At 32.2% G+C, this 18,822-nt stretch overlaps 1 protein-coding gene across 1 annotated transcript in view; it reads right to left on the minus strand.

Annotated features, from left to right (window-relative positions):
• The window catches only part of LOC145245907 (uncharacterized), a 141,867-nt gene that overhangs the window by 46,476 nt on the left and 76,569 nt on the right, over window positions 1-18,822 (minus strand). The window contains exons 3-6 of the mRNA XM_080107647.1: window positions 16,363-16,418; window positions 11,018-11,478; window positions 3,781-3,904; window positions 1,217-1,845 (exon numbers count right to left, since the gene is read on the minus strand). Coding sequence (XP_079963773.1) covers window positions 1,217-1,845; window positions 3,781-3,904; window positions 11,018-11,478; window positions 16,363-16,418 — 1,270 coding nt within the window. The remainder of the gene's footprint in view (window positions 1-1,216; window positions 1,846-3,780; window positions 3,905-11,017; window positions 11,479-16,362; window positions 16,419-18,822) is intronic.

Below are 18,822 nucleotides of genomic sequence, written 5' to 3' on the forward strand. Positions count from 1 at the left end.
CGATTAAAACAAGTCCAATTTCCTTATATGGAACTTAAGATAATCCTAAAGCCAAACTGTATCAATCATACCTTTTAACTCCCATTATACTTGCCAAATTATAGCTACACTTATCGTTAAAGTATGTTATTCCAAAGTAACATTAAATATCAAAGTAATATTAGGCAAGTCATCTAAAAATTTAGTTTCCAATGTTGTAACAACAAACTTTTTTTTACACTTTGCAAACATCATATTTTTCTACTTTTTTCTTTCTCCAACACATCTAGTCTGCAGGGGTGGGAATAAATTAGTTGTTTATTTAATGATATTAACCACTTAAACATAAGTGTCGACAAAAAAGCAGTAATCACTAACATCAGAAATAAATTCCAATGTTAAATATATCGCTAGTAATATTCTCAACATGCCCTAGCAATATTTTAAGTAAAGGAAAAAATAAAATTAAGAAGGCTCCTAGCTGACCCCAACACTGGCGTTTGTGGAGATTAGACATAGGTAGCACCAGCTCTGACTAAATGAATAGTAGTTGAAGTCAATGTTTGTAGGTTTTTGTATTATAGAAACCATTATGTTGCCAGAAAATTCAAAGAAATTTCAATAAATGTTAAATTATTCAAGGAATCTAAAAGACACCATTCAAATATTCCTTTTAATTCCATCTGGGGTCACGAGGAACAATTATTGGTTAGGTCCATAAAAATAACTGAAATTTATTAGAATATAAAAATTTTAATTTATTTAAAGAAAAAAAATATTTTCTTTGTTTTAAAAATTGATTTTCATGAAACAAAATAAAATTTAATAAAGAATATCTGAGAATTTATTTAAGAAAATGGTCTAAACATTTTTTTTTTTTAAGATTTAGAATAATTTACTATTTTTTGTTTTTTTAAAAAATTCACATTCTTTTTTTTTTTTAATTCATTAAATCCATTTGCCATTTTACAGCTGTTTTCAAGAAAAGACTTGTTTTTTAACAACAGTATTAAGTTTTTTTGTTTTTTTTACCCTCATATTACAAATATTATTTTTCACTTCTCTTTCAAGACAAAACTTGTAAAAATAACTATATTTGAAACTCCTCCACCCGGCCAAAAACTAAACCCTTCTGACCAGCAATATATCCCCATATGAGCAACACCAGTGCTGGTGGAATAATAAAGGCATTTTCTTCATTAACAAATCAATTAAGATTATTAAAAACAATACATACATTTTTTAACATATCACAGTAATTCATTTTTGGTGGTGCAATTGGTTGTTCCTTTCTGGGGGTGTTTGCTGATAATTCCGGAAACTCCTCTTCATCTTCATAGTGGAGAACTATATCGTCCATGGATACTGAATTGGACAAACTTGAACCCTGGGTTTGACCTGGACTCGAAAGATTGCCCCCTTCCTTCTTCTTCTTAGACCTATTACGTTTCCGTTTCTTTTTGACATTCTCTTCTCCAGGTTTCGGTTCAAGATTCTTGCCATCAGAAACTGCCGGTTCTTGAGCTGGTGTCCGAGCTGAAGAAGCTGCTGGGGCTGTGACAAACCTTTGGACCGTTTTTGCTGGCCTCTGAGCCACAGCGGCATAGCTGAATCCGACGGGTTGTGGGACCGATGGCACTGCAGGTCTGGCAGGAGAGACCAGCCTCTCAGGGGCTGCATGAGTGCCATTGGATACTAAATTTCGTCGATGAAGGGGGCTGCTATATCCGCTGTCGGAATCTTTCTCTTCAGAATCTGTCAAATTGCTGATCCACTGGTTAGAATGGTTACGCATCCGCTTCTTGTTTCCAAACAAAGGACTTGGCTTTTCAGAAAGGGTCAAGTTGGCAATTTCTTCAGAAAAATCTGAAAGATAAAATTATGAACATTGCTAATCAAATCAAATATATTTCCTTCTCTCCTCTTTCATCAACTTTATTTGCTTCATGATGCTCTCACTTCATCAGATTAAATTCTAACAGACATACAAATCACTAAGGAACTTACAGTAACTGTGATAATGAGGTGAAATTACAGCAAACAGACACACGTCTCTAATATCAGTATAGATTAATATATGGTTTTTTAAAAAGTCAATGTTAAGTTATTCTCAATGAATGGTCATAGTTTATTTATTTATTTTTACAAGAGAGTCACCACTTAACAAGGCCTGAAGGCTACTTGAGAATAAGTGTTAATGAGTGCAAGGTAGTCACTGAGACAACAGCATAGTGACCATAGTAATGGAAATTGAGTAGAATTTGATTATTTAAGAAGACAGCTCAATAAGAATTTGTTTACATAGAAAGATGACTAGGTTTTAGTCAGCTGGAAAGCAGATCAACCATATAAAGTTCCATAGGAAAAACATTTTGGTCACAGAATTTGTGTTTAGATTTACGCACAGATAGAGTGAGGAGAAATTGTTGACAGTGGTTGTAGATAGACGAGTGTTGTGAATGTTTTGCAAGGGAAGGGTGCATAAATTGAAGCTCAATAAAGAACCTGCCATGAAAATAACAACAGAGCCGAGATAGACTCACAGTGTCTCTTCTGTGAGAAAGTGATTGCAGGGAGGAGAAAAGGACATACTAGGTTTCAAAGCTGGTTTAGAATCTTGTCAAGGCAGAAAAGGATTCTTTGTCAGCATACCTGAAACCTCCTACTCAAATCTTCTTGTTCCCAACATTTTACTACTGCATAAAAATTCTTGTTTGCAACTTGTGCACATATCAATAATCATGCTTTCCTTTTTTTTAAACTTAATTTTTATTTTATTTATTTTTTTTTTGCTGCATGTGCAATTTAAAAAAACAAACATTAAAACGGAACAAAATTTAAATTTCCGTTCCATTTTTAAAACAATCGTAAAACAGAGCATTCTCAGCAAGTTTTACCGAAAGTTCAGTAATCTCTCGGACAATAGTGATAGAAATGGGCTTGTAGAGCCATTCAGTTCATGCTGGTCCTCAATGTGGCGTGCAATTAATAAACAAAGCATGGCAGAACTAACTGTTCCATTCTCTCCACAGTAATTGGTTGGAATAAAAAATTGTCAAGAAAATTAACATATTTTGATCATTAGTTATCCTCTACTGACACTATTTGTCTCAGATTCCATTATAGAGGAGGGCATAGGAGTATTAACACAAGCTGCATCCCATATTAGCGACTTGTCGTTCCAGAATGGAAAGACCATCAGCCTATCAGGTCATTTGCAATCTCCTCTTGACGCCAGCTGGTTTAAAGATCGATGGGGAAGCAAGTGAAGTCTAGGGTGGGTGAGACAACACTGTCGAAAGCCTTCTGTCTAAGGAACCTGCTAGCATTACTTCTAAATGATAGAGTGACTGTCGATTGATTACGATGGTTTCAAATGATCTTACAAAATAATGTTTTCAATCATGTGACTAAACTCCTATTCAAAATTCACGCCAACCACGCAGACACATCGAATTCCGATTTTACAACAATTGTCAACAAGATTGAACATATACTTTGTTCTCTTCACATGGAGCCTACTCCTTTCGTTTAATATCCCGAGCAGAATGAAGAGAAAAAAGGGTGTATACAACAGAAAGTCTCAGAAAAAGAAAACTTTTTAAAAATAATTCTATACATTTAAAAAGAAAAAAAATTATATAACATCAGGTGTTCTAATAATTTTTAAATATATATATATATATATATATATATACACCAGTAATAATGAATAGAAGTTACTGCCGTTGCACACCATCTACGAACAAGCTGTCACTGAATACAATTATTTTAAGGAAACTGAATATAGTAAATATTTACCTGTTTGAACAGCCATTTCATAAATAGCTTTTTTGTGCTGAATTCCACTTTTAACATTGTTATTGGCACCAGTTCTGGATGGTTCTTTTTGTATTCCAATATTCACCTTATTAGTTGGCAAGGTCTGAAAGAAATAAAAACATTTTTACAATATTGGGAGGAATATAGTCTCGAAGAATTATTATACATATTAAATCTACGCGGTATCGACTGGTGTCCCAATGTCTGTAAATTACATAACTTACAGAAAAAACGTCAAAATAAAGTAAAACTGAACAATTGATTTTGTAATCTAAAATGTTTGGAGACAAAATTAGAGAAAAAATAATAATGCCACAGGTAAGGTTTGAACTCATGTCTCTTAAGTACATTTTTCTCCTCAACTTCTCTCTCTTTAAAGTTGGTGGAAGTAAGCACCTTATCCAAAAGGCAGGAGAACAGAGAGAAGACAGAAAAAAAGAAAAGAAAAAAGCCGTTATTAAATTAGCATTAAATGATTTAAATGGCAATTTATGAACTTTAGTCTGTAAAAGTAAAAACCGTCACCCTCCTATAAATATTAAGAAATAAAATTGATCAGGATTAAATATGAAATCAGTTGAAAATAGTTTTTAACAACACAAACAAATATTTGGTATAAATGGCTGATGAAACAAATTTAGTTATCTAGCTTGTAGCAAAAAAAAAAAAAAAAAAAAAAAAAAAAAAAAAATAATAATTATCATGAAAGTACGTAATTTTATATATAAAATATTGTTAAATGTATGCATCCCTCGACAATCACTGACCTCAATGCTTGTGTGTCATGGTTTTCCTTGTCCTCATCTTGTTCTGACCGTGTTATCCCAACAATCACTGTGATAGCGTGCACTAGTTTCACAAGAGAAGACAAAACTAAAACAAATCAGCATAGAAAAAGGGCTCTCAAGTATTGTCCATTGATAGCTGTCTGTCGAGGTTATTGTTGGTCGATTGATCAGCTCATCACATCTGCTAAAGCTATGAATGCTTCCTTGCATTTACCATCTGCTCTTATCCACCAGTTCTCTTTAACTATTCCAAAAGCTCTCCCCACTTAATCTCCCCCCCCCCCCCGAAAAATCCTTAAACACCTCGTCTTTTTCCTAGAGTGCTTGATAAGTGGAAAATTGACCCCCTCCTCAGTCAAGCTGACCACCAACAGTGTGAAGTCTTCTTGTCTCAATAGTTCAAAATACATTGGTATTTTCCACATAGGATTGGGTTAAAACAAAAAAAAAGAAAAAAAATCTATTAATTTAGTTAAAAGATAGAATTAGAGCTACATGTTTGCAGTAACATATAGCGATGACGAGGGAAAAGTCTTTTTCTTACGATTCAGATACCTTTTTCAAAGTTGTCTTTCTTTGAGTTAGTGTTAGGATATGATCATTTAATTATAAGATTTGTTTGATCTTAAAGTTGCATTAACTTTAGTGCCGGATTAAAATCTTAAGAGACCCAGCGATGTTGTGTTATCTTCATCCTGTGTCCTTGATTTCTTACATCTCTGCCCTCAACAGACACCCCAGTTTAACTATGAAAAACAAGACATTGCACACAAGTTGTGTTTGCAAAGACAAACCATCATTATATTTGCTTTAATGTCTTTCTTACATGCTGTCATATACATTTTTATCATCTTAGATGATTACGTGTGAACATCCTCCCCAAAAATTTGCAGGAATTTCTTTTAGAATTTGCAATAAGGAATCAGATTGATATATAATTTTAACATAAAATGATTCTCTGGACCATTCAAACAAATCAAGAGAGTTAACAAAACTTTTTTACTACTAACTCTAATTCCGAATGGCAAAGTCATAAAGCAACACGTAATCACCAAAAAATTTACAGATCAAGAGAAAAATGTAGTTGGTTCATTTCTCATAGCAAAAACAAAATTTGGTTAACTGCTCTACAACATTAGAATAATCTAGAAATGGGAGATCATCTTATATTAAATTTATACATGAAACTGATCCCTCACTTGAAATTCTAAAATACAATAGAACACCGGGATACAACATTAAAAATTAGTAACAAAATACAGTACAATATATAATACACATATATGCAATCAAATAACATTATAAATAATACCGTATGTTGGGGCAAATACTGTAACCAGGAGTCAGAAAAACATTGTATTCCATAAAAAAAAAAAATGTCCTAGGGCCAACGTATCTCGGGGTTCTACTGTACTTTTTTTTTTTTTTCTTTTGCCAAGTTTTTTTGTTTTTTTTTGGAATACGATACATAATTGCCTAAAAAAAAAAACAAAAAAAAACTATTTTTTTTTGGAGGGGATGGTATTCGAGGGTGTCAATCTATATATCTATAAAAGTGAAAGTGTCTGTCTGTCTGTGTACATTTCCCAACACAATAACTGTCAATTTTCAGTCTACGACTCGAAATTTGATATACAGGGTATTGAGATTTGGTAAAATCTTTGTAATCCATTTTCGGCCAGAAATTTTGCTGTTAAAGGGTCAAAGTTCAACGATTTGACCTTTGAGAACTCTACCAAACTCCTCCACCAATTTTGGGTATAAACAATTGAAATTTTAGATCTAGGTTCTTTGGACATAGATCTAACTTAATAACTTGATTTGAGCTCAAAACAATAAATGTTAAGGAGTCATAATAGGGGCCAAAGTTTAAAAAATTTGACCTCTGCAGTCTCTACCAAATTACTCAGACAATTTCTGGTCTAAACATTTGAAATTTTACATAAAGGGTATTCAAAGATAAGGCAAGCTTTTTAATCGGTTTGGGTTGAAAATTTGAGCTACCAATATATAAATGTATGTATGTTTGCATGTCTGCCTAAAACTTTCGACAGAGGCGACAGATTTTCACAAGATCAGTATCGTTTTGAAGCTCGACCCTTTAGATGACAAATACCAAAAAATTGGCTAAAAACATTAATTTATTTACCCTCAACTGGGCACTTTTCTACAGGGAAGGGTCGGTTTTATCACCAATATTTTTTAAAGTCATCCCCTCTTTTCGATTGTCTAGCCTTAATTTAAACCTACGTCACTTCCAGTTTGGCGGTGGTCGTAACAGCAAAAACGTCACTTTTTTCCCATTCTTTTCCGCCTTCCTACTACCACTTTTTTATTTTTTTTATTTTATTGCTCACACACACCTCCAACACCCAGGCAACGCCGGGCACCCATGCTAGTCTACAATAATATCAAAATATGAATATTTATTTTTATAATTTGGAAAGATCAATAGAAGGAAACTATTAAACTTTTGTTTTCACTTGCCAATGAGAGTAGTAAAAAAAAAAAGAAAAAAAAAGAGGGAGGGAGTTGGCTTTGAATATAGTAAACATTAAACAATACGTTTAACAACTTATTAATACTTTTAATTAAATTTTACAAGCAAGGAATTTAATAAAAGGCTATTTATTTTTATGGAAAATGTAAATAGAAAAAAAAATAATTTTCAATGTTTCAAATTAAAAAAATGAATACTTTTAAACAAAAGAGCACAGAGATTTAGTTATAAAAACGTTTTTTACTTAAAAAATTTAATGTCACGAATAATGTAGGATTTTAAGTAAAAACTGTTTTACTAGGAAAAACTATGATTGTGAGTTGATGAGGAATGATTATTCGTATTATTTGGATTAATCAGACCACTGTTCTCATCTTGAGTGTTATTTGCACAATGTTTTGGTTGATCTAACCCTCGAGCTTAAAAGGAAAAACTATGCTTTAAAAATGAAGTACATAAAAAGATAATTAGCTAATTTTTAAAAAGAAACGTGTCTCTCTAAAATTTGTTTTGCTGGCTGATTGTTGTGGAGGGAGTGGCCTGTTGCATGTGCATAGCCTTATCTAGAAGTTGAAACATATACAGGTAATTAATACTTTGTTTTGAATTACTCGAATTAATTACAATTAATATCAACAAAACTATTGCGTATATAGAGAGGCATAAAGAAAAAAACTGAACGTGTTTAAAAAAATACATGCAAATTAAATTATGAAGGAATTTTTGTGCACATTCCTTAAAAATTGATGAACACGATTTTGGTGATTTATCCCTTTTTTATTATCAAATCATTTTAATTAATTATGGTTAATATCAACAAAGCTATTCCATACATAATGGAAAATAGGACACTCAAATTACAATTGAATAACACCAAACATAAATCTATATAATTATACAACTCAAATGACCTTGTAACAGGTGTTGTAACCCAATATCCGGTTTACGACTTCCGGTTGTGCATGCGCACATAAATAAATAGTCAACACGACAATAAAACGTATTGTTTTACTGTGTACGTTTTCAGCATTCCAATTGTTTTTTTTTTTGTTTTTTTTGCGTTTAAATTATCCAAATAAACAATTGTTAATACTTCCTGCATTTTTTTTTTTTTTTTTTTTTTACTTTGGTTCATTTTTGTATTACGTTTGTTATTTTAACACAATTTTCTTACAAATAAATCCACTTTAACCTGTTGACAACCATAAAAGCATTTTACAACGGCGATTTACCCACCGCCTTCATTTTTAAAAAAAATTTATTCTCCATTTTTTAATACACCCTTCTTAAAAAACATTCATATATTTTCTTCTACACTACCAACATAAATATCCCTGAAAATATGTTTTTTTAATTCGCATTACAAATAAATACACGTGACAATAAAATGTATTGTTTTACTGTGTACGTTTTCAGTGTCCCAATTTTGTTTTTGTGTTTAAATTAAAAGATATATCAAAATTTGAATTTAACTTTAAGTATAATGTATCTGTTCAGTGCACATTTACCAATAAGTATAGCAAACCACTTATAATTCAATGGCTGTAAGTTTAAAAAAAAAAAATAAGCAATTGTAAACAGAACGACTCATAGAAATCTATCTATATTCTTTTTTCATTTTAATATACTTTCATAGAAATGTTTTTGTTATATCAAAAAAAAAATATTTTCTTTACATAACAAGTGTCACACTCATACATTAATTCCATAGCTAATATAACATACTGACCCAACGGGTCACGGGTAGTCTAGTTTATTATAAACTGCTTAAAAAATAGTTATACAGATTAAACATACACTGTGGTTGGGCCTTTGCTTTCTACTTTATATACAGTACATAAAAAGTTTATATTGTATTATTGATTTAAATAAATGTTTGACTACTAATGTAGCTTTGATAACAGAAAAAAAACTTATGTATTCATTTAGAAGGAAGGTAATATTTCATTTACTAAAATTCATTGTCATAAAATCATTGTCAGATTTCCCATCTTGTAAGAAAAAAAATAATTTTTTTTAAATATATAGTGAATAATTAAAACAAAAACATTGTACTTTGTTGTCAGTCATTATTTGGTTATCGGCTATATAAATATTCAAACCCGAGTGAAAACATTTTTTTTTAAACAGGAATAATTCTTAGTCACATTTTCACTGTGTCGATTCACAAGACAAAGTATTTAGTCATTTTTTTTCTCACTTTTTTTTCTTTTCAATTTTCTTTTTAGTTAGAGTATCCTGTCAGATGCCAGACATTCACCCTTTTCTCAGACATTCCAACAGAAAGATCTTTAAGATTCAACCATCCCTTTAAGTGCAATCGGTTGTATTTCTTTTGCACTTGGTTAATCAGGTATATTTATCAGGTAATTTTTAAAATTCTTTTTCATGAATATGGTTGCTTCTATAATTATTGGATGATAGAGATCTTCCCAAGATTTCAGTTTCTTTTCATGCCATACATAAGACCTTGGTATTTTGTTATATTTTCCCTCTCAGCACTGTTTAATCCAGCATCATTGGGGACACTAACTTCTATAAAGGTTGCTTCTTCTTCCTCCTTGTCCCATATAACTATGCCAGGTTTAATAGCACCATTTTCTAAGAATTTCATAGTCATAATGGATGGTGTACGACTTATTTCCAACTGTTCTTTCTGGTAAACATGTTCCTAGGACTTACTGCTACATTCAGTATTTAAATTTTTGCAGACAGTTCAGTGAAATTATTTATACACTCCATTGTGTCACATTGTATAGTAACCATTTCCCAGCAGAACCTTACAACTGGAGGTCAGGCGGCTCACAGCCTCTACTTGTGTGTGGCAGGATATGCATTTGTCCATCAATCATACGTAACATTGTACATAGTAAAGTAACGAACGTAATTAAAAAAAAAAAAAAAAAAAAAAAAAAAAATTATAATTTCTCTCATCCTGCATAGACAGGTATTTCTATGAAATCATGTGGTCCCCTGCTTGACAACAAATGCTGACACAAACATGGTTTCCGTGGTATTCGTCTCCTTCATCTCTTCTTCTGGTCGTTTGGTTAAACTAACAATTTCTCGGGTAAATTTGACATACCACTTTCAAAACTTCCAACTCGACACTGTCGTCAAAACTTCCAACTCCATAACCTTTCAAATTGACTTGCACACGACTATATACGTAGTAGACCTTCCCACTCATCGCTTGTATGCTTCACATCTGTTTTTATTCATGTGTCTAATTTGAAACGGCAACAATCTGCACCACACACATGACCGTCAACTATAAAACCAACTGGGTGTCGTCATTTTAGCTCTTTCTTTCCTTTTTTGTTACATAGCCAACCCTTTGAAGCATGTACATAAGCTAGCCAAGTAAGTTACAATTTTTCCTACAGTTGTCATCCTTACACTGGCAGCTCTCAAGGTTGGGTGCACAGAGGTGTACCAATATAAAAAAAACAATAAATCAAAACACTAACATAATCTGCAAATATCAGTCACACTGTGTGTGTGTGACACAATTGATTGTCTATATGCTAAGGTCCACATCTATGCTTTGTCCAGGCCATGTTCATCAGTTAATGTTAGCTCACCTCAGCCTCCAAAAGTTTCTCGATCTGGTTTAAGCCATGACCTGCCTTCAACTGTGTCGGACTGGCAACTCTCGTCAACAGTTTCAAACCCAAGACTGTCCGTAAACTGCTACAAAACTCGTCGCTACTCCTAAAACTGTCCATAAACTAACTTTAAATATATTGACCTGCCACACCTTGATTAACAATGCTATTTCAACTGCTTTTTGTGTACCTTGGCGAACAACTTCCTATACCTTTGTTTTGCTGATAAACTTATTTCGTTTTTTTTTTCTCTCTCACTTCCTAACACTTTGGGGAAGGAGACATTTCAACTAATAACATATGAAAAATAATGTGTTTACCTTGTTGTTGTTAGCAATTAGTGGTGTTGGCTTTGACTGTTTCATCTCTGGCCATTCCTCATAGTTCTGAGCATTGGCTGCATAGACATTGGGCGGTGCCGTAGTTGGTAAGTATCCAGTTTGCACAAGAGTAGGATCCAACCCATAAGGAGCAGTCGAAGCTATAGGGTGACCCCGTGGTGGGGCTCCATGGAGAGGACCTTGCGTCGGTGGCAAGGGTGGTGGAGGCGGAGGAGGCGGAGGAGGGTTGAAATTGTAACCAGGAGGTGCAGCTGCTGGGTACTGCACATACACGTAGTTGGAGCCGTCTGCTGTAAGAGTGGCTGTGGGATAGTTGAGACGATTGTACAGCATGGGCGGATGTGGCGCCGTGATAGGAACACTGTAGAGTGGTTCTTCCATCTGACGACGTGCTGGCCGACAGGGGCCATTAAACTTGCCACCACGGTTACCGTTCTTACCTAAGAAAAACAAGAAATGAGAGATTTTTAGGAAAGCATATCAAGGTAGTGTTATCATTTATAATAACATGACATGTGGATCTTTATAGATTTATTCAAAAACAAAACAAAATGTGCCCCACTGGATCACCCATTGAGTTCAAATTGGATTGTTTTAATCCTGAATAAGTGAGTTTGCAAATCTAGCTAAATATAAAGAAACTACATTTTAGCCAGTTAAAAATGGACAAAAGTTATAGCATGTTGACTTAGAATGAATGATTCATACCATATTTATGGTCGAATATGGTTAAATGTGCTCATTTTTTTTTTTTTTATTAAATATTAATCCCTATTAATCCTTAATTGTGCATCGAACAGATACTATAATACTTAGTTTGCTGTACCGTACGATAACAAAGTTCCATACAAAATTTCCGTCAGATTTACTCAGTAGTTTCCGATAAAAAAATATAAATACAAAAAGAAAATCCAAAATTAGGCTTATTTTACTTGCTATATATCTCTTTCTCTCTCCAGTTATGCATTAAATAGAAATACTACTTGTAGCAATATTTCCTTTTGCTTATAATGGATCATTCCAATTGTTTTATTCTTTTATTTTTTTGTTACCTTTGACAGTCGATAGTGAGAGAGTGGCGTAAGTGAGAGTGATAGACAATGCGTAAAATAAGAATAGGGGAGGTAAAAAAAAAGAAAAAAAAAAGAAAACAAGACATGTAGCCACAACCGAGATTGAACTCATTACACAAGTTTGTAGTATAATTCAAATCTTGTCTGTAGCTGAATACTTGATGCTTTGCTAGAGCTATCGAGGGTATCTTTTATCGTGACACCATCGCTAGATGGGTTGCCTACCACGGCTTAAGAGAGGCCCATCTACCCTCAAGAAAAGGATAGACCACACCAGTTTCCCAACCAATCTCCACGGTACATACAGCACTTCGCCTTCCCAAATAGTCAGCCAGGCTTGACGTTGCTTAACTTTGGTGATCTGATGAGAACTGATATGTCAACGTGATTGTGCCATACAGTCAAACGACAAACAACGAATATTCTAAAAGCAAAGCTTCCTATTTTTTTTTATTCTGCCCGAATGGGTCAAAGGGGATTGCAAATCGCATTGTTATGATAACTGAACTTATGCACTTATAGCCTGAAAGTTTCATCTCTCTGCTGCAGATATTGACAGTGTAAGATTAAGCAGGTATTTTGTGAGAGTAAAATGTAAAATAAAAAAAACTTAAGGAAAACAAATGTTGAAATGTTGATATATTCAGATTCCATACAACCAAATGCATTAAAACATTCCTAATTACCTTCATGACAGCTTAGAAAGATTTAGTAATGCATATTTTTATTATTTTAAGAATTAAATCTTTTGGTTTAATAATTCAAATTTAATGACTTTTGATTGGCAAATAAGGTCAATATTATTTGGATTATTCAAACTACTATTCTCATCTTGGTTTATCTTTTCATTTATTTATTTATTTTTTTTTTCACGTTTCGTCTAATGTAACCTCCAACCTCTTTCAAGTGCCTCTCTGCCAACTTGGCAATCTACCTCTGAAGGACAAAGTAAAATTATAAACAGAAAAGAACAGTGATGTGCCAAAGAAACAGTACATATGTTGGGCGATAATGGGCTCCCAAGTAGACAAAGTATAGAATTGAATAAAATATAGGAACTATTAATTATAGATAGTAAACTAGAACCCCATTAAAAGAATAAAAATATATAAGACATCAAAACTTTTGCATAAAATATGGCTTCATTCACCAACATAGATCTAAAAACTAGAGTATAGTATAGATATAAGAGCTGAGTGATTCCAACGCTTCTCTAACAATTCAACAGTTTTTATTTTGTAGAAAGATTTGTCTGTGACCTTAAAATACACTTCAGTTTCCAATCGTAATTGATGGGGACCAGATCTGGAAAGGGGGGGGGGGTTAGCAATTTGAAGTAATTTTGCCATCGTTGTGATTGATTTGTGACATAGTATATTGTCTTTATGAAAAAAACACTTTTTTTTTGTAGATTTCTTTCACCGATAAAGCTGCAATACAATGTTCATTCTTGATGGTTCTGGTTTTTCCAATCAATGAACAAAATATCTTATGCATCTCAAAATATTTATTTATTTTTTTTTAATTACATTTTCACCCCAAACAAGGCACATTGCCACTTTGATGTAGGGGGCTACTATCAGGGGCAGCAACTACTGGTGTTACATGATAAGGGCTGTCCCCTTTTCATGTAAGTATAAAAATAGAGAGATTAGTTAAAATGAAAATAAGAGAAAGCAGAAATCGAACCTTGGACATAAGTTTTAAAGAACAATAGGTTTAAATGGAATGTCCAGTAAATTGTTGATTTGGATGAAATAAATAATAAATAAACTATTCAATTGTTAAAAGAATGTGGATAATAAAATATTGGTTAAATAAATTAGATATGTAAGTTGAATTCCTTTGTGAAAATAAAGAAAAAATAGGTTATTGAAAAATCAGAATGTTCAGGAAACGTGCAAGTCCACGCATGTTGATGGCACGTGAATTTTAGTCACGTTGGCCGGACATGCATGGATTTCTCAATATAGGAAGTGAGCGTTAGTTAGTTAGAGAGTCAGTGAGAAACTCAGAGAGGGTCTGGGAATTCGAACGTCTAGGAAGTGAGACGATCACTTTGAAACTAAAATGTGAAGCTTTGAATTCTTGATGATGGAAACCACGGCCGGTCGTGAGGAAATAAACCCATTATGTGTTTTGATAAAAATGTTGTCTTGTGTTTGTGATTCTTACAAAAAGGTAAAGTGAAAATTGTATTATATGTCTATATATCTGTGTTATAAAATGTCATTACATACACGTCTTGACATCTCATGTCCACACAATGTCTGAACAGTGAACACTATCTCATCATTCAAAGAGCTTCACATAGCAACACATCTATTAACCTAAGGAATGAACATTTAATATATAAGAATCGTATAACAGGAACAATCTCTCTCACAACATCCCTCTCTAGAACTCATAACATGAACTATCTCTCTAAGTCTCTTACAACAACATCTCTTTATCTCTAAGACTCTCTTTTAATGAAACTCCTATATGTAACACTGGGGCACTATGTTGGGATTTGGGCAGCAAGATGTTGGTTCACGTTGCACTTGAACTTCTGCATGTCAGTACAGTTGGGGAAGCAGGAACCTGGAATGGAATTCCAGAGTTTAGCTGTTCTGGGGAAGAAACTACTGGAGTAGAAAGATCTTTTACATCTAAGGATCTCTACAGTGTGGGGGTGTGATTTAGCTGCCTGTCGGGTTTGTCGAGAGTGTCTATGTCGTGGGGGCACAAGTGTCTGCAGTTCGTCAGAGCATTCACCATTAAAATCACATATACAAAATTAAAACCACATATACAAAATTCCTTTTTCTTGTATTGAAACAATTGCAAACAACAACAGCAAGATGTCGGTTCACGTTGCACTTGAACTTCTGCATGTCAGTACAGTTGGGGAAGCAGGAACCTGGAATGGAATTCCAGAGTCTAGCTGTTCTGGGGAAGAAACTACTGGAGTAGAAAGATATTTTACATCTAAGGATCTCTACAGTGTGGGGGTGTGATTTAGCTGCCTGTCTGGTTTGTCGAGAGTGTCTATGTCGTGGGGGCACAAGTGTCTGCAGTTCGTCAGAGCATTCACCATTAAAATCACATATACAAAATTAAAACCACATATACAAAATTCCTTTTTCTTGTATTGAAACAATTGCAAACAACGCTCTAAATTGTTGATGCATTGTTCTTTTTGATCGACTTCGCAAACAGAGAACCCACTTTGAACACAGCTGTCTCATTTGGAAATGTTCATACAAAATGGTGATTACACTGCCTTCTGATATCTTCAACTCCTTTACTATATCATTCAATTTCGATTTATGTTTGCAAAAGCGAGTTTTTTATGTTGACTCGGGTAATTACAGAGTTTGGGGTAAGCATCATTCAGCATCATTTGGATCTCTACAACCATATTTAAAACCAGATTTTAATCATTCTTTCTGACAAAGCAGGGTCTAAAACTTATGCCATTGCTTTGCTGGAATATAAACTATTGTTTTTCACCAGGAACAAGGGATGGTAATGTGAGCTATATTTAGTTTTTTTTATGCAAAAAGAGTAAAAGTGGGAGGGGGAAGAATATGCTTGTGAAAATTCAAATACCACAGATTTCATGAAATTTAAAAATATGCTTTAGACATCAATCTCAACTTCTTCGAAACATTTTAAAAGGTCTTTAGAGGGTATAATATGTGCACAACCTCCCACTTGACAATTCAAATATTTCAGATATGCATTAAATTTGATTCATAGTAATTAGACACCAATTAAGCAAGATTCCCTGAATTTAAATTTCTTCTTAAGCTTAAGTTTGAAATTTAAGACATTTCATAGAATCAAAATCATGTAATCAATTTTGATCAAAATTGGAATAAGGATTCTAGACAAAGTTTATTAGCATAATATCTTGATTTTAATCGTTATAAGGAGTCATAAAAGTAATACAAAACTCTTCTGTTCAGGGAAATAATTTTTTCTTTCCTGGGACGGCTATTCTTTTATTCACTTATGAAAATAGATAATTTATTGAATAAATGCTGAAAATTTCATAAAAATTGAATAATTCCATAAAATTAAAAATAATACTTTAGTTTGTTAAAGTTGTGTGCAATGGGAAGGCATTCTATATCATAGATTCAGGGATGAGGGAGCTGAGTGCACCCCTAACACTGGTATTTTTTTTTATCATGAATAAAATTTATTAGCCAAAATAATTATAAAATTTTGAAGATTTTGTTTGAGAAAGGAGACAATATTTACCAGAGAATTTTTTTCCTCCAATAAGACGTCCAGGGACCTGCCAGCCACCAACATCCCTGCAAAGTATAGATAAAAAAAAACATAGCAATTTTTGAAAGTGTTACAAAAAGAAATAGCACTGCTTAAAGAAATAAGCATGAAAAAACTTATATTTTGCCGTAAATACAAATTCTAATCTGTTGAAAAAATATTGAAGGATACATGAACAAATGACGTTGTCTGGTGGAGAGAAGGAATGGAGAAATAGTTATTAATGCGAGTCATAAAGGTAATGTTGGATTTAAAAGAAGTACAACGCTCAGCTCTTCCACTTGTGTGACCTCCTCCAATACGCTCACAACTTAGAGAAGATAGAAGACATCTATAATATAAATCTTACATGCTTGTTTAAATGCATGTATGAATGTATGTCTCAAAAACTTTCGACAGAGGTGACGGATTTTCACAAGATCGGTATCATTTTGAAGCTTGACCCTTCGGATGACAAATATAATAAAATTGGCTAAAAACATTGATTTTTTCACTTTCAACTAAGCATTTTTCTACAGGGAGGGGTAGCAAAAAATTGTTCCTTCATAACAATTTAGCCAAACATACATGCAAAAAAAAAAAAAAAAAAAAAAAAAGAAAAAAAAAAGTTCTTTGTTGAACTAGTTTAAATATAAAAAAAAAACAACGCGATTTCACTCACATGGTCATAAATCAGTCGTTATAGTAGCAGCGTCTTTATCTTAAGATTGCACGTTCAAGCTAAGATATCAGATATATATATATTTTTTTGATTTTTCAAGTTTTAATATTGAAACAGGGTTATTTATGCCATTTTTTTTGTTCGTTTTTTTTTTTTTTTTTTTTTTTTTTTTTAATTTTTTCATCACGTTTGCTGTTTTTGTTGTTTTTCCGATTTTTGTTAAAAGAAGTTTTAACATCATTCGCTTATTCTTTATTTTGCATCATGTTCACTGTTTTTTCTTCCTGATTTAAAAAAATAGTTATTATATTTAAACAGGGTTATTACGTTTGCTTATTCTTTATTTTTCATTTTGTGTTGATTTACCCCCACCCGAGTAACGCCGGGTACCCCCGCTAGTTTAAAATAAAATTAATGCTAGTCAAGTACAATTCCATGGCTCTTTCTCTTAAAGCGCATATACTTTTTTTTTTTTCCTTAACATAAATAAAATATTTATTTTAACTTTCTGAATTATTGGTTCAAAATACTCTAATTATATATTCATTCTATTATTATATGGCGAAAGATTAGAAACTTAAAATAGTTATTTTATTTATTTTAAGTAAAAAAAAACAAACACATTGTTGTTTGGTTTCTAAATTAAAAAACAATACAAATTCACAATGTTTCAAAAAAAAAAAAAAAAAAAATATATATATATATATATATATATATATATATATATATATTTAAAAAATGGGACCATATTTCAATTTTAGACTTACAGAATTATGGATCAGCTCAGACCCTACATTTTGAAATCCTAGCCTTCAGTTTTCTAAGCATTTCAGTTAGATTGCATCAGAGTGGGATCAAGAACCCAGAATACGTATACTTCTAGCCTAAGCTTGTCTCCTAGAGAGTTCACTCAAGTCTATGCCATCTCGAGGACACATTTGTTATGGTCGGTTATGGTCAGCTAATGTACTTCCGAACTTCTAGCATAGTTCTACTGGAAGTGGTGACAAGATAAATCCGTTTCTTCACTTTTATTGTTCCTCAGTATTTCTATTGTGAAGCAATTTATTGAAATAAAATATAAGAAAAGGATATTATTGGAAAGTATACAAGAAAAATTAAAATTATACAAATAAAAATAACACAATTTTTATTTGAAAATTTAGTAACAAAATTTGAAAAAATAAAAATTTTATTTAAGGTTTTACAAATATATGAAACTATAAAAAAAGATTTTTTAATTTTAAAAATAAGCTTTTTATTTGAATTTAGATAATGTGTTTATGAAAGTATAAAAAATCATTGAAATCCATATAAAATTTCAAACATCAAAAAAAGTATCCAATACATAATATTCCCAAAACAGTTTAAAAAGATTTCAAAAAGAGTTTTCAATAATTATTTTAAACAAAAAGAATGTAACAAGTGTTTTCAATAATTCTTTAGAAAAAAAAAAACTATATTAATATGATAGCGTGTGTTATTTTTTGTGTCACGCTTACATCCAAGTCATTTAATTGTTATGTACTTCCATTTCTTGTCATAAATAATTTTACAAAGAATTCTTCATAAGTTTTGGTTTCAGTTTCGATTATGGCTGAAGGAACTCAAGTTTATATATATATATATATATATATATAAAGAAAATAAAAATTACAACAAGTTTACCAAGGTAATCAAAATGGTAGACTTAAAATATATTATAAATATTAAAGAGTTAATTTTTACAAGTAAAGTAATCTCAACCAGATGTAAAAGCTCAATAAAAC

This window comes from Euprymna scolopes, chromosome 23 (assembly GCF_053919585.1).
Source record: "Euprymna scolopes isolate OS-2025 chromosome 23, ASM5391958v1, whole genome shotgun sequence".
Classification (NCBI taxonomy): domain Eukaryota; kingdom Metazoa; phylum Mollusca; class Cephalopoda; order Sepiida; family Sepiolidae; genus Euprymna; species Euprymna scolopes.